The sequence below is a fragment of the Xyrauchen texanus genome, chromosome 8 (assembly GCF_025860055.1).
Source record: "Xyrauchen texanus isolate HMW12.3.18 chromosome 8, RBS_HiC_50CHRs, whole genome shotgun sequence".
NCBI classification, from domain to species: Eukaryota; Metazoa; Chordata; class Actinopteri; order Cypriniformes; family Catostomidae; genus Xyrauchen; species Xyrauchen texanus.
The window spans coordinates 19304938-19320608 of NC_068283.1; the positions used below are offsets into that span (position 1 = coordinate 19304938).

At 38.7% G+C, this 15671-nt stretch overlaps 1 protein-coding gene across 2 annotated transcripts in view; it reads right to left on the minus strand.

Annotated features, from left to right (window-relative positions):
• Positions 1 to 13028, minus strand: part of LOC127647634 (epsin-2-like) — a 36222-nt gene extending 23194 nt beyond the window's left edge. Inside the window, exons 1-2 of one of the 2 annotated variants that reach the window (XM_052131999.1) lie at positions 12860 to 13028; positions 2758 to 3552 (exon numbers count right to left, since the gene is read on the minus strand). In XM_052131999.1, the coding sequence (XP_051987959.1) occupies positions 2758 to 3352 (595 nt within the window). In that variant the 5' untranslated portion in view covers positions 3353 to 3552; positions 12860 to 13028. The remainder of the gene's footprint in view (positions 1 to 2757; positions 3553 to 12859) is intronic. The other variant, XM_052131998.1, reaches the window with a different exon arrangement.
• Between the last annotated feature and the right edge of the window lie 2643 nt (positions 13029 to 15671).

The following is a 15671-nucleotide window of genomic DNA, read 5'->3' on the forward strand; positions in this document are numbered from 1 at the left end:
TTCTTCACAGCAACATAATTTTCCTGCAACGCTTGTGTAATTTTACTCTGTTGACTCGTTTTATTTCCAGATATTCCATAGTTGCTGTGTTTGTTTCCTTAACTTACTATTGCAACTGCACCAGTAATTGCACAATAGTGGGGTTTCCCACTTACATAAATCTCTGGGATTGCCCCAATGCACAAGTGCATATCGGTGGAAGTTAGGGACAGTTGATATTTTACATTTGTATATAAACGGGTATATTTCATAGTATATGTGATTTTCCCACTGTACTCTCAGAAATGTTGAATTCTATTCTGTGTTGACATGTTGTTGGGCTCCATCCTATAACGTTTGTTAACCGGTCTGTTCCACGCACGCATGCTCTTCAAACACCCATCAGAATGCCGCTTATGAGTTTTCATCGCAACATTAAGCCGTGTTCTCATGTTCTAGGTGTCGAAAAGCTTTCCCTTAAACGGCGTCAGGAAATCAGCGTTCTCGTTTAAATGGCGTTTCAGAGTGCCGCTTTCTGCTAAATTAAAAGGGATGCAGCTTCATCCTTGAAGCAAAGGGCAAAGTGAAAGACCTCTGGGAGTTGAGGAATTCTGTTTCCCTGTAACAAGCTCAGGAAAAGGGATGGGACATGGAAAGCACGCAGCTGTAAAGGGCAGACATTCAGCCACTCAGTGCTGCAGGGAGGCACAACATAGGATGTGTCTCCTGCCGAGTAACAGCAGACATGCTTTTTCCTGGTCTGCAACTTAAAGAATTTGCCCCATGCAGTCAAAACTCCTGGTGTGCAGAATTTCTCCCTAATGCTCTCACAATGAATTAACCAAAGTTGACTCTTTTATGACTGCACCTGTCCAGATCTAGCCGTTGCTGTTAACAGCAACATTTTGGACATAAATGGAAAAGATCAGCAGGCTACCAACCTGTCAGTGGAGGTAGAGGGCCTCATACGGTCCTAATGAATAATGCTGCATTTTAGCATAAATGATGGCTAGTGATTTAAAAAGGTTAGTTCAGCCAAGAATAAACATTCTATCATTTACTCACCCTTATGTTGTTCCCAGACTGTATGAATTACTTTTTACCAAATAACACAAAAGGAGAAGTTTTCCAGAATGTTGTTGTGGCTTTTGTCCATACAACAAAAGCATTTTGAGAAGCTCCAAGAAGGATGAAATGCATGATAAAACTAATCCATACAATTTGCACTCTTTACTGGTGGCCACAAGTTTAGAATAATGTACAGCTTTTGCTATTTTTGGAAGGAAATTAGTACTTAAATTCACCAAAGTGTCATTCAACTGATCACAAAATATAGTCAGGACATTACTGATGTAAAAAAACATTACTAAAAAAAAAAAAAAAAAAAAAAAAAAAAAGTCATTTTTGATCAAATCTAGAAGGGCCCAATTTCCAGCATCCATCACTCCAACACCTTATCCTTGAGTAATCATGCTAAATTGATAATTTTGTACATGAAAAATACTTGCCATAATATCAAACACAGTTGAAAGCTATTTGGTTCATTAAACGAAGCTTAACATTGTCTTTGTTTTTGAGTTGCCACAGTATGCAATAGACTGGCTTAAGATCAATATTAGGTCAAAAATGGCACCAAAAAAAAAAAAACAGCTTTCTCTAGAAACTCATCAGTCAGTCAATGTTTTGAGAAATGAAGGCTATACAATGCTTGAAATTTCCAAAACAAACTGTAGATTTCATAAAAAGGTGTACACTACAGTCTTGAAAGACAAAGGACAACTGGCTCTAACATGGACAGAAACAGATGTGGAAGGCCAGATGTACAACTAAACAAGAGGATAAGTACATCAGAGTCTCTAGTTTGAGAAATAGACGCCTCACATTTCCTCAGCTGACAGCTTCATTGAATTCTACCTGCTCAACACCAGTTTCATGTACAACAGTAAAGAGATGAATCAGGGGTGCAGGCCTTATGGGAAGAATTGCAAAGAAAAAGACACTTTTGAAACAGAAAAACAAAAAGAATTTTAGAGTGGGCAAAGAACACAGACATTGGACAACAGATAATTGGAAAAAGAGTTTTATGGATCTTAACCCCATTGAGCTTTTGTGGGATCAGCTAGACTATAAGTTTCGTGAGAAGTGCCCGACAAGACAGCCACATCTACAGCAAGTTCTACAGGAAGTGTGGGGTGAAATGTCACCTGAGTATCTGGACAAACTGACAACTAGAATGACAAGAACCTGCAAAGCGGTCATTGCTGTACGTGGATGTTTTTTTGATGAGAACTCTCTGAAGTATTTTAAGTCAAAAAAAAATCTAATTGAAATAGAACTTTTTCATGTTATTAATGTCCTGACTATACATTGTGATCAGTTGAATGCCAATTTGGTGAATAAAAGTACCAATTTATTTCCATAAGAGCACAATCTGTACATTATTCCAATCTTTTGGCCACCAGTGTATGTTCCACAGCCCGTTCCTCACACAAAGCAATTGCATGGCTTCTGAAGACTATAGCTCACAAGTCGCATGCAATATGACTTTTATTACACTACGTCTACTTGAAAGCCCCTGGTCACTCTAAAATGTGTGGTATGGAAGAGCGAAGCCAGGACATGAAAAAAAATACTAATAATAATCTCCTTTAGTGTACCTCTGAAGAAAGAACACAAATGTTTGGAGCAAAATGAGGGCCAGTAAATAAGTGCACATAAAACAACGATAATCAAATTGTTCTTGGCATGCCTCGTAAGTTGACATGTGAAGAAACTTACATCCATGATATGATGCTGGTGAGCCCTCAGACTTGCCGTACTCCTCCGAGTAGCTGGTGGACAGGTTCGGCTGGCTGGAACCTCGGCCGAAGCTAATCTGATTGTTGCTACCCACACTGGTGGTGACCTGTGCCATGCGCTCTTTAGTCTTCAGGGCCTGAGAGCGCTCACCCTTCAAACGCTCATCATCCTTCAACAGCACCACTAGCTGCTTGGACTTCTCTCTGACGTTAATGCCCTGGTCTTTGCCATCCCGATCAATATACTGGAAATCTTTCAGTGTCTGTATTGCAAAGATGTTCTCTTTGCACTGCAGGGCCACTCGCTCTGAGCCCGTTTTGATCAGGTAGTCTAGCAGAGTCAGGGCCTTGTACACATGTCTCCAATTCTTGCCATGGTCATTCAGCCTCTTCCAAATCATGCTCATTATTTCTGAAAAAGCCACCACATTGTAAGTGAGGTCTGCAATCTCTGACATCAGCGAGCTAGAGGGGCCCCATGGGTCATTGGATGTCGCTTCCCTGACCTTCTTTTCCGGCTCTGAATAGTTATTGACCACATTTTTCATTTGCCTCCGAATTGTAGAGCTTGGCATGGTGGTGTATGTAGTGTTTAAATCCTTGAGTAGAAAATAAAAATTAAGTTTTGTTTTTCTTACAAACAAAAATAAGTATGTTGTACACTTATACAGTTCACTTAAGTGTTCCGAGTTTGAACAGTTTCTGTGTTACTTGGTGCCTGTTAAAACCATTTCCACACAGTGACGGTTGCCAGCTCAATGAATTCCTCCATTACCTGAAAGCACAAAGCCAAAATGTCAGACAGAAACTAAAAAGGTTCAAACAAAGCTAATAATTTTAACTGAGCAGGATCAGATTACATTTAAATTAAATGCAAAGAAAATAGTAAAGGCGATTATTGTGGCAATATTTCTTTGATCACATTATTTTTTACAAACAAACTACTTTTGCAGTATTTTGTAGCATGTGATCATGTTGATAAGGTTGGTCAATTACACCATGTGCATACAGAATATTAATTGTTAATTATTACTGATATACACTCACCTAAAGGATTATTAGGAACACCTGTTCAATTTCTCATTAATGCAATCATCTAATCAACCAATCACATGGCAGTTGCTTCAATGCATTTAGGGGTGTGGTCCTGGTCAAGACAATCTTCTGAACTCCAAACTGAATGTCAGAATGGGAAAGAAAGGTGATTTAAGCAATTTTGAGCGTGGCATGGTTGTTGGTGCCAGACGGGCCGGTCTGAGTATTTCACAATCTGCTCAGTTACTGGGATTTTCACACACAACCATTTCTAGGGTTTACACAGAATGGTGTGAAAAGGGAAAAACATCCAGTATGCGGCAGTCCTGTGGGCGAAAATGCCTTGTTGATGCTAGAGGTCAGAGGAGAATGGGCCGACTGATTCAAGCTGATAGAAGAGCAACTTTGACTGAAATAACCACTCGTCACAACCAAGGTATGCAGCAAAGCATTTGTGAAGCCACAACACGAACAACCTTGAGGCGGATGGGCTACAACAGCAGAAGACCCCACCGGGTACCACTCATCTCCACTACAAATAGGAAAAAGAGGCTACAATTTGCAAGAGCTCATCAAAATTGGACAGTTGAAGACTGGAAAAATGTTGCCTGGTCTGATGAGTCTCGATTTCTGTTGAGACATTCAGATGGTTGAGTCAGAATTTGGCGTAAACAGAATGAGAACATGGATCCATCCTCTGATGGCTACTTCCAGCAGGATAATGCACCATGTCACAAAGCTCGAATCATTTCAAATTGGTTTCTTGAACATGACAATGAGTTCACTGTACTAAAATGGCCCCCACAGTCACCAGATCTCAGCCCAATAGAGCATCTTTGGGACGTGGCGGAACGGGAGCTTCGTGCCCTGGATGTGCATCCCACAAATCTCCATCAACTGCAAGATGCAATCCTATCAATATGGGCCAACATTTCTAAAGAATGCTTTCAGCACCTTGTTGAATCAATGCCACGTAGAATTAAGGCAGTTCTGAAGGCGAAAGGGGGTCAAACACAGTATTAGTATGGTGTTCCTAATAATCCTTTAGGTGAGTGTATTATCACTACACCAATATTGCATTTTTCTGTACACAAGTAATGCATTTGTCAAATCTTTTCAATTTCAGCCATCTAGCTAAATGGAGCTTTTATTTTGACATTTTGGTGGAAAAACAGATGTTTCTGACGACTTCACTTAGCACCTCCGGAAAGCAGTTTGCTTAATGGGCTAATGTGCCAATTAAATGGCTTAATGCTATGATTTAATTATATAAATATATAGTATGCATGTGTTGCGCTTCATGGTGAAAAAAGTGCTCTGCTGTCATTTATACATACACATAGAACACATATGATGTTAATGATGCCGTTAGTGTGGGCTACAAGTAGCAGCTTCTCACATCCACTTACTTTTGAAGCTTGCAGCTCAGCAAGATCAAATCAGCCATTTGTTAAATTAAATCTCAGCCTTTTGTGGTGTAATTATCACACTAGGTCATATCATGATTTTAATATGATTAATTGTGCATTTATACATTAATTTTATCCCAAAAATTTTCATTTCCATGACATTCCTTGATCTATTTTTAATAAGAGTTTTTATGTCTGAATTCCACGATGTATGTGTTATCCGCAATGTCGAAATCATTGAGCCCTACTTTTGGTGCAAAAAAAGATCCAATGATTCCGGTAAGATTCACGAGAGGGTGGAGATCAGGAGGCCTCTCGTGTGATGCATTCGTGTTGACATGTTACAGACGTAATCCCACAATCTCCACTCGGTTGAGCACACAAATGCATAAAATTTTAGTTAAGAAACCAAACCAAAACCAACAAAGCCTCTGTGCAGTGTTCCTCCTACTCAGTTGTAAACAGTGCTGCTCTTCCATGTCACACATGCCTAATTTCTTACATGTCTCACGTGCCTATGCGATCACATCACACAGGCATACCACTGCTGACATATCATGATATCATGAAAAGGAATGATTGAGTTTTAAAAAAATTAACTTAAATATTGAACTTTTTCACACCAAAAGCATAATATCATTTTAGTAGACATTAATTTAACAGCTGGACTCGTTTGGATAACGTTTATGCTGACTATCTGTGATTTTTCGAGCTTCAAAAGTCGAATTCCCACCCAATTGCATTTTCAGGACCTACTGTTAAGATATTTTCTCAAATTTTCTTCAAATATGTTCTAGTGAAAAAGTCATACACACCTGGGATGGCATGAGAGTGAGTAAATTATGAGAATTTTCAGTTTTGGGGGAATTTTCCCTTTAATCCCAAACCTCAGATATATAGAAATGGAGCACAGCTGTAAACTTTTCAAACTAAGAACAAGTAGCATTTAGCCACCCAGGTACATGCTGAGTTAAACATAACTATATTCACACAGAGGGGTGGCTTAGTGTAGTGTGGTTTCTATTACTCATCTTTACGGTAAGACAACACTCTGGCACCATGTGGGAAGGCATCTTATTTCCCCAAAAGTAATTGCACAATACTGTGCCCTCCATTACATAACTGCATGTAAAATCAGCTTATGTTCTTGACTAAAAGACTTGAGGCTTGTGCGCTGTAGTTCAATAATGCTTACTATACCAAGAATCCAGTATTCTGGAACAAGCCTGCCTTTATGCAAACATGCATAATTTAAGAACATTTGGGATTACTCCCAAGTAGTAATAACTGAAGTCATACTAAAGATAATTTTCCTGTTCTGAGCACTCTGGGAATGCAATTGCCAACAAAACATCATTAAATTCATCATAAATTTATTAAAAGCCACTGAAATGTGACTCCTGCTCTCCTGCAGAGCAGCAAATAGAGCGCTGCCTTCTCAGCAAACCCCACTGCCTCTATCCCACGTCTGCATACATATGAATACAGCTATGGCCTAATGAAACATCTGCTGCTTTAATGGCCAATTCAGGCCCAGCACATCAGAAGAGAGAGGCAACTGTATCATTACCGGAACAAAGCACCAGTAGCTCTCACTGTGACGGGGGCCCAGGAAGCCAGCACACAAGCCGGATCTGTGTGAGGATCCAGGGCAAGTGGTGGCCTCTTCCATACTAAAGAACAGGTCTGGCAGAGTCCTGCTAATATCAAGGGGTCTCATAGTGATTGGTGTTGCAGCTGAGCCAGAGACTTTGTGAGCAGAACTGGCTTTCCTTTCACATTGATTTCTCTGTCCACAGATAAAAGAGTATCAACAACTTTCTATTCTACAAGATGACATTAAAACCCACCCAGGAAATGGACAGAATCAATACTTCAGGATAGTTAAAAATCAACAACGTACAGTTTTGACACACTTCTCTTGCACTACATGAAAAAGCTGCAATAACATTTTCTGAAAATAACAGCAGTGTTTTATCACCACCAGATTTCTACAAAGAAATTCCTTATTCTGGGAACTATTGAATATTACACTGACAATATTTTTGTTCTCCTAAACAGCCAAGTAAATGGAACAGCTTTTACTATTCCAGCCGTCTGAAATTTAAACTTCTCAATATAGCATTTTATTCAGATATCACAACATTGTATTTAAATACATTAACGGTCAAAACTTTTGAAACACTTGACTGAAATGTTTCTCATGATCTTAAAAATCTTTTGATCTGAAGGTGTATGCTTAAATGTTTAAAATTAGTTTTGTAGACAAAAATATTTGTGCCACCATATTAATTTATTTCATTATAAAACAAAAATGTAATTAAAAGAAGTTTTTGAAATTGATGACTTGGACCAAATAATAATGAAAATCTGCCAATAAGAGCCCAACATAGATTAGAACTCCATTACTTTTAAAAAAGCAGTTGGTTGAGAAAATGTCAAGAGTACATGTCTGAAAATTATTCTAAAATGTGAAAAATTATAATCATGAATGAGCAAGTGTTTCAAAACTTTTGACTGGTAGTATGTGTGTGTTACACACACTGACCAGCCACAACATTAAAACCACAGAGCGCTTACTGTAGAATTTGTCAGTTCAAACCAGTCTGGCCATTCTCCATTGACCTCTCTCATCAACAAGACTTTTCCATCTGCAGAACTGTCCCTCACTGGATGCGTTTTTGTTTTAGGCACTAATCAGATTTTTCCATTTTTTTCTAAATTTCTAGACTGCTGTGTGGGAAAATCTCTGGAGATCAGCGGTTACAGAAATACTCAAACAAGCCCATCTGGCACCAACAATCATCCATGCGATCATCTAATCAGCAAATCATGTGGCATCACTGCAGTAAAATCATGCAGATATAGGTCAGGAGCTTCAGTTAATGTTCACATCAACCATCAGAATGGGGGAAAATATGATCTCAGTGATTGCAACCATGGCATGACTGTTGGTGCCAGATGGGCTGGTTTTAGTATTTCTGTAACTGCTGATCTCCTGGGATTTTCAAACACAACAGTCTCTAGAATTTACTCAGAATGGTGCCAAACCATCCAGAGAGTAGCATTTCCATGGACAGAAATGCCTTGTTGATAAGAGAGGTCAACAGAGAATGGCCAAATTGGTTCGAACTGACAAAGTCTACAGTAACTCTAATAACCGTTCTGTACAATTGTGGTGAGAAGAATAGTATCTATATTCCGAGATGTGGGTTGGCACTGTTACACAATATTTGGCAGGTGGTTTTAATGCTGTGGCTGATTGGTGTATATTTAATCAGATCATTGAGTGTGTTTTCATGCACACCAATATGCTGATAAAACAGATTATTTAAATCCATTAACTCAAAGATTTGAAGTCATTGGATTCATCTTTGCTTTTGAAATTCTTGGTCAAAACTAAAAATTGTGGTAACACTGGGCCCTAAAACAAAAATTAGGCTATTATTTTAAATATAAATTATGTAATTTCTGCAGCACTAGCTCCACCAAATGCAATTGCAAAAATACACAATGTTTTCAAAACAGCTTTCTGAATACACCCCTCATCTGCTGTTGATTGACCAGTTAGATAGTCCAGCACACAACTCATGTTATTGGTTAAGTGATGTTGGTGGGCAGGGTCCAAGCAGGCCACAAAAAACTAATAATTTGTTGTCCCAAAGAAACACAGCATTTACAGTTTATGATCAAATTAACCTATGAGTGACTTTTAGTTGTCTCTACATATTAAGCTGAAGAAAGTATTTTAACAATGAAAAGGTTACATCAGGTTTAAATTAAAATGTGGTCAAGAACAATCAAATCCGGTCACAGAAACACATAAATAACACATGTAAATAAAGCATTGTTTATGTTAACATTAAAGTCCATATCCCCAGAGGTGAAGTGATCGCTCTGTTGGTCATAAGCACATTAATAAAGATTGTTTTCCAGTACTCCCATATTGTGTGCTATTGTGTGTTCTGGTCATTACTGTCAAGCTCCATAATGACATTAAAGAAACATTAAAGCACATTTAAAGTTGTCCATGTGACTCGTGCATTATATTCAAAGTCTCTTGAAGCCATCCAACATTTATTCAAGTAAAAATACAGTCTGCATGCGCAACACACTTCAGTGAATAAATGCTGCTCTGTTGTTGACACACACACAACCAGCCCACACTGCTCTTGATGTGCTCAAAATAAAATTAAGACTGAACTTTAATTATAATAATATATTACAAATTAAAATCATATTTAAATTGAAAATGTGATATCCTATCACAAATAAAGTGAACACAAAACAGATCCACGAAGAATCTATTCCATGTCCACAATTAATGTGGGGAAAGAATCAATAGAAAAAAGTGAATTGAAATAAAAAAAGTGGTTTTGGTGCTTCCCTAAGAATAACATTTAGAATGTAATCATTCTGAACAAATTTTTATTGAAAATAATATTTTCTGTTTTTCAGCCTTGTGTGTCCACAATTTTCAGTGACGGCCAAGAATTTTCATTTCGGTGCATCACATTTTAAAATCTTTTTTCTAAGTGGAGACTTCAAGACCTGAAATAGATGTGTCAGATAAGAGTGACATCTGAATTGTCCTGTGCTGTGGTACTCCAAGACCAAAAACAACTGTGTAAAGACAAATGACCATGCTGCACCCAGGAACTGATGTGACCAATTCCTCCATCATCTGAAATGCAAGTCCACAGGCCATACTAATCAATGACCGCCTGCATGACATGCATTCAGTGCATACTAATTCTGCATAAGGGACACCTTAAAACCACAAAAGCAATTCAGCAGAGTTGTAAAGGGCAGCTACCCTGATCCCACTCAATACTGAAAAGGAAAGCGTTCAAGGCAAGTGCAAACATGTCTGCACGACTTCAAGGATCTACAGTAGAAGGGTGTTTGGTGGCAGAACGAATTGAGCAGCAAGAAAAAGCAGGTGTAAAGACTTGCAAAATAAAACTATTTCACCAGAATCCAAAAATTTTTGCTCAAAGTGTAAACATTTCTTGACTTACTCTTAAGAAAATGCAGCTCCTCTTGACCTACAGGTTTGACTGATGTTAAACCGGCATGTTACACAAGACAATGCTTTTTAACGAAAACACGAATGTGCAATGTAGTGCTTACTGCTATTCCAGCCGTTTCTGTCACTTTGTGTAAACAGGTAAAAAGATGTCTTATAAATAATCTTTTGGAGATGTCTTTGAATTCAAAGAACATGCAATATACTCAATATTACATCAATTGTAACATGCCCGATTTAAAAGTATGTTCACTCTCCATTTTAGTTTGACTTGATAAATGCCAGACAGCTCTGTAGTTCAGATAAACAATGTCAGATGATCAGCTCTAAAGGGAACATCACTCGCCCAGTTGTCCTCTAGAGACCCTGTTTGGCTAATTAGAGGATGCAAAACACTAAACGGTGAAGATGCATATTCTGCAAGTGGATCACACAAAAACAACATGCACGATTCTCCTCAATCACGGGTGTGTAGGGCTGGGTATCGAGTTTGATACATTTTAGGCACAGATCGAATTGCCTTTAAACAATCGAATATCGAAAAATGTCTTGTCATTAGGTTCCAAATTTCGACACCTATCTTGTCAACACCAGTGATAAGCATGTAGCATGCTAGATGTGCCCAAATTGAAAAGTGCCGGTGATTAGCTGTGTTAAGGCATCAAGGGAAAAACACTCGTTTACGCCAGTTATGCCCATAGACGTGGCTCACACTTGAGGCTGTAGTGCGTATGCGTTTCACCCCCCTTAGATGTCAAAGATGTGGTAAAGAAAGACCAAAGGTGTGGCTACATTTCACCAGGCTCGATGCCAACAGCACGCTTGCAACAAGATAATTGCTGCCAGGACTGGCAACATGACAAATCTGATGAAGCGCTTGACAGAGCACGGAATAAACTTAAGAGCAGAAAGTTGCTCCGTCTTCGACAGCAAGAAGACCGAGCTGGTGCAGTCATCCTCTCAGCGTCCTCCTGCCACAGTGCTTCCTTCAAAACTACTGATTAATGCAGCAGTTCTATGACTGGGACCTACGTAACGTTAGATACTGTTTGGATGTATGGCTATAGACAGCTAGCTAAATCGATGCTAAAAATCCTTTAAGGTTGACAGTAACTGATCAAGTTTAACATATATTCAACTAGTTATCTTGTTAAACTGTACTTGTCCTTAGGGTTGGCTGAATTAACAGTTTAGCATTCTTGTTTTTTTTTTCTCCTATTAACATTTAAGTTATAGCCTCTGCCCCTGCCGACCCAGGCATGAGGAGACCAGGAGACCAGAAGACCAGTCTTTGAGTCTATAAAAAAAAAGTCAACAAACTGAAAAAAATAAAACCAAAGTTTTTTTTTGAGGTAATGTGTAATGTTTGTAATCTTGTTAAAATGGGCTTCATAAAATTGTTCTCGAAAAAAGTATAATTTAGGAACCGGTATCGAAGTCAAGGTATCGATATCAAAAAATGTTGAACAATACCCAGCCCTACGGGTGTGTCCTTCATATGATGGAGGGGGTTGTTTTTGGATCTGTAAGCAATGTCCATATTATGGGGGTAAACATTTTCTATCCAGTAAATCTTTGACATTGTGCATACATTGTCCTTAATCTGTGTGGCTGCCAACTGCAGTGTCGACAAAACAAACTGTTTAACCACAAATCCATCTTTACAAACACTTTAATGAAGTTCTTGAGATTCAACATTAAATCCAGAGACACCTAACACAAACAAAAAAATAACTAATGAGAACAACGTAAACTGAGCATAACGTAGGCTATTTCAAGAAAATCTAAAGAAAGAGCTACATAAAATATGAACATACAGTAGTAGTAAATAACATTTATGTAAGCTATCAAGAGCAAGACCAGTAACACTTCGTTCACAGACTGAACGGACAAAACACCATTATGATAGATTATGTTTGTACTACAGCTGAATGAAAATAAACTATTATATCAACGCAAATTGCCTATGAAGAATTGTTAACAATAGTTTAAGAAACCAAGGCCGATTAGAAATGACTGAAGAATCAAGCTAACTTAAAGTTGCACGCTAGCCACTCCAAGCTAATAGCACGTATAATCAATAACAAAACACACATTACATTTAGGCATATGTGCAAGTATGCAGTGTGCAACAGTTACAGTAGAGACTTTAAAAATGTACCAAACGTTTCCTTTAAAAAAAACTTGCTAACTAGCTGGTTACAGAGAGCACGATTAAAGTTTCCGCAAGTGTGGGAACTTTTTTAAAACTAAGTTATTTTATGCGGCTAGGTTGTGTTTTTAAAATTATGTAGCGTGGACACTGGTAAAATAAATTATATATTAATGTTTTATTTGGATGCATATAGACAGTTTAAATGTGTGTTTTGAGTATTAGCTGCTCATGCTAGCTAAATTTAGCCAAGCTCCGATTAACTTGATCGCTTGACCAAACGTTGCACTAATTACACTCAAACACCAATGAAACGCAACTTTATCAAACTACTTCAGTTTCAGAAGTGTGTTTATGCCAATGTCTCCTCTATTGTTAAAGCTCAAGGCGAACTATGTGTGGTACTCTTTGGAGATATCGCTACACTAAGAGAAGCGACAAGAAAACAGTAACTTACCAAACCTCCGGTGATTATGATGATGACCGGGAGTTACACCCGGCATAAGTACAAACTAACCGTATAAAAGAGATGGAAACTTTATTTTTAAAGAGATTTACGGTGTGTTGGCGTTGTGTGTGGGTGTGCTCTCTCTCTCTCTCGCTCTCTCTTTGTGTGTGTGTGTGTGTGTGTGTGTGTGTGTGTGTGTGTGTGTGTGTGTGTGTGTGTGTGTGTGTGTGTGTGTGTGTGTGTGTGTGTGTGTGTGTGTGTGTGTGTGTCACCCACACCGTTCAACATGGCGCTACGACTGCACATTCATTCGCCTCATGAGGGGCGAGACAAGTCAAAGGGTGTGACCAAGTCACTGGTCTTTATACTTAAAACTGTTTATTTCCCATAGATCACCGCTGTGAGCCTCTGTACGGCCATCAACCATGTCACCCTAAAGAAATTGCTCGGATACAATGAGTCAACATTTTCCGTCAATGATGCAAGTATTTGAGTTGATTTAAAGGAGCAATATGTAACATTGACATCAAGCGTTTAAAATGGGAACTGCAATCCACATTCAAAATATGGGAGAGAGTTGTCTCCCGCTGAAGAAAATTAATTCACACTCAACTCTTGTTATGTTACGTCACGTGTTATTAATAATGTTATGGGTATTATATCTAAACTCTTGTTAAAATTGTACTTGTAGTAGATGTAGTAAAGTTCTGTAATTGGCTCTTGGTGGAAATAAATAATATACCTTTCAGATTTTAAGAAAAACGTTTTTAACAAATTAATAAGAGAAATCTAACATAAACAACATAAACAAATCTAACATATAACATAAACAACATTAACACACAATAATATCATATATATATATACTGTGTTCTGACACAAGCAACACTGTTTGTCCCATAACATATTCTATTTACTTAAACAATTTTTCTTCTTGGTTGTTTTGAAAATGTTTTATCATACAGTAAGTGCACACACAAATCCCATGTCAACCCAAATAATAATGTAATTTCTTTATATTATTTGAGCAGGCCAGACATAGACACACAACAAAAGGAAAATAGAGCATTAAACATGCACAATTAGAAAAAAAAACATGACAGTAAAAAAAATTAAGCCTGCCTAGACCCTGCCTCCCTCATTATTCTGCATGGATGCCCAAATAGTCATAAAAATAGGTATGGTCAATTGACACAAGAAGCACTGTATGTCCCATAACAAATGTGATTTTATTGATATAAACGCTTATTATTCAGGGGGGTATTATCTAGGCAGGACAATTTTTACACCTCTGCCTGGATTCTACCTCCCTCATTATTCTGCATGGATGCTCAAAAAGTCATAAAAATAGGTATGGTCAATTGACACAAGAAGCACTTTATGTCTCATAACACTTTTGATTCTATTGACTTAAACACATATATTATTCAGGGGGGTGTTATCTAGACAGGACTATTGTTTACATCGCTACCTCGACTCTACCTCCCTCATTATTCTGCATGGATGCTCAAAAAGTCATAAAAATAGGTACAGTGCATTGACACAAGAAGCACTTTATGTCTCAGAACACTTTTGATTCTATTGACTTAAACACATATATTATTCAAGGGGGTGTTATCTAGGCAGGACTATTGTTTACATCGCTACCTCGACTCTACCTCCCTCATTATTCTGCATGGATGCTCAAAAAGTTATACAAATAGAATCAGAAAAAGCTTTATTGCCAAGTACGTTTTTTACGCATACAAGGAATTTGTTGTGGTGTTGTAAGTGCGTTCACACAATCTCTAAATATATGAACAAGAAGTAAAATATAAGCAATATAAATATGTCCACGCAGTATCAATTAAAATAAGTATAAAATAAAAGAGAGCAGAGTAGTGCAGTGAAATGTAGAGCCAGAGGTGGAGTGTGGAGAGTGTCAGGGTGGGTACCGGGCATTGTTGATAAGGCAAGTGGCGGATGGGAAGAAACTGTTCTTGTGGCGTGAGGTTTTTGTCCTGATGGACCTCAGCCTTCTGCCAAAGGGGAGTGATTCAAAGAGATTGTGGCCAGGGTGGGAGAGATCAGCCACAATCTTTCCAGCACGCTTCAGGGTCCTGGAGTCGTACAGGTCCTGGAGCGGCGGCAGATTGCAGCCAATCACCTTCTCTGCAGACCGGATGACACGCTGCAGTCTGCCCTTGTCCTTGGCAGTAGTAGCAGCGTACCAGATAGTGATGGAGGAAGTGAGGATGGACTCGATGATGGCTGTGTAGATGTGCACCATCATTGACTTTGGCAGGTTGAATTTCTTCAGCTGCCGCAGGAAGTACATCCTCTGTTGTGCTTTCTTGATGAGGGCGCTGATGTTCAGCTCCCACTTGAGGTCCTGGGAGATGATAGTTCCCAGGAAGCGGAAAGACTCCACAGTGTCAATTGTGGAGTCGCAGAGGGTGATGGGGGCAGGTGCGGCTGAGTTCTTCCTGAAGTCCACAACCATCTCCACTGTCTTTAGAGCGTTGAGCTCTAGGTTGTTTTGGTTGCACCAGGTCACCAGGTGGTCAAACTCCCACCTGTAGGTGGACTCGTCACCATCTGATAAAATATCAGATTTGGTGGGGGGAAAGCATGTTTTCTTTATTTTTCAAAGGCATGACATGATTTGTAGTCATTTTGAATGTACACAAATAAAAATATACATTTTACTCTTTCGAATGATGTCATATTATCTGTATGACTAATGACAGTGTATTAAGTTATTTCCCTGAGGAACAAATCCAGTGATGGCGCCGCGCCGCGCCGCACGCTCACACCATATTATCAGTTCACTTCTGGCATG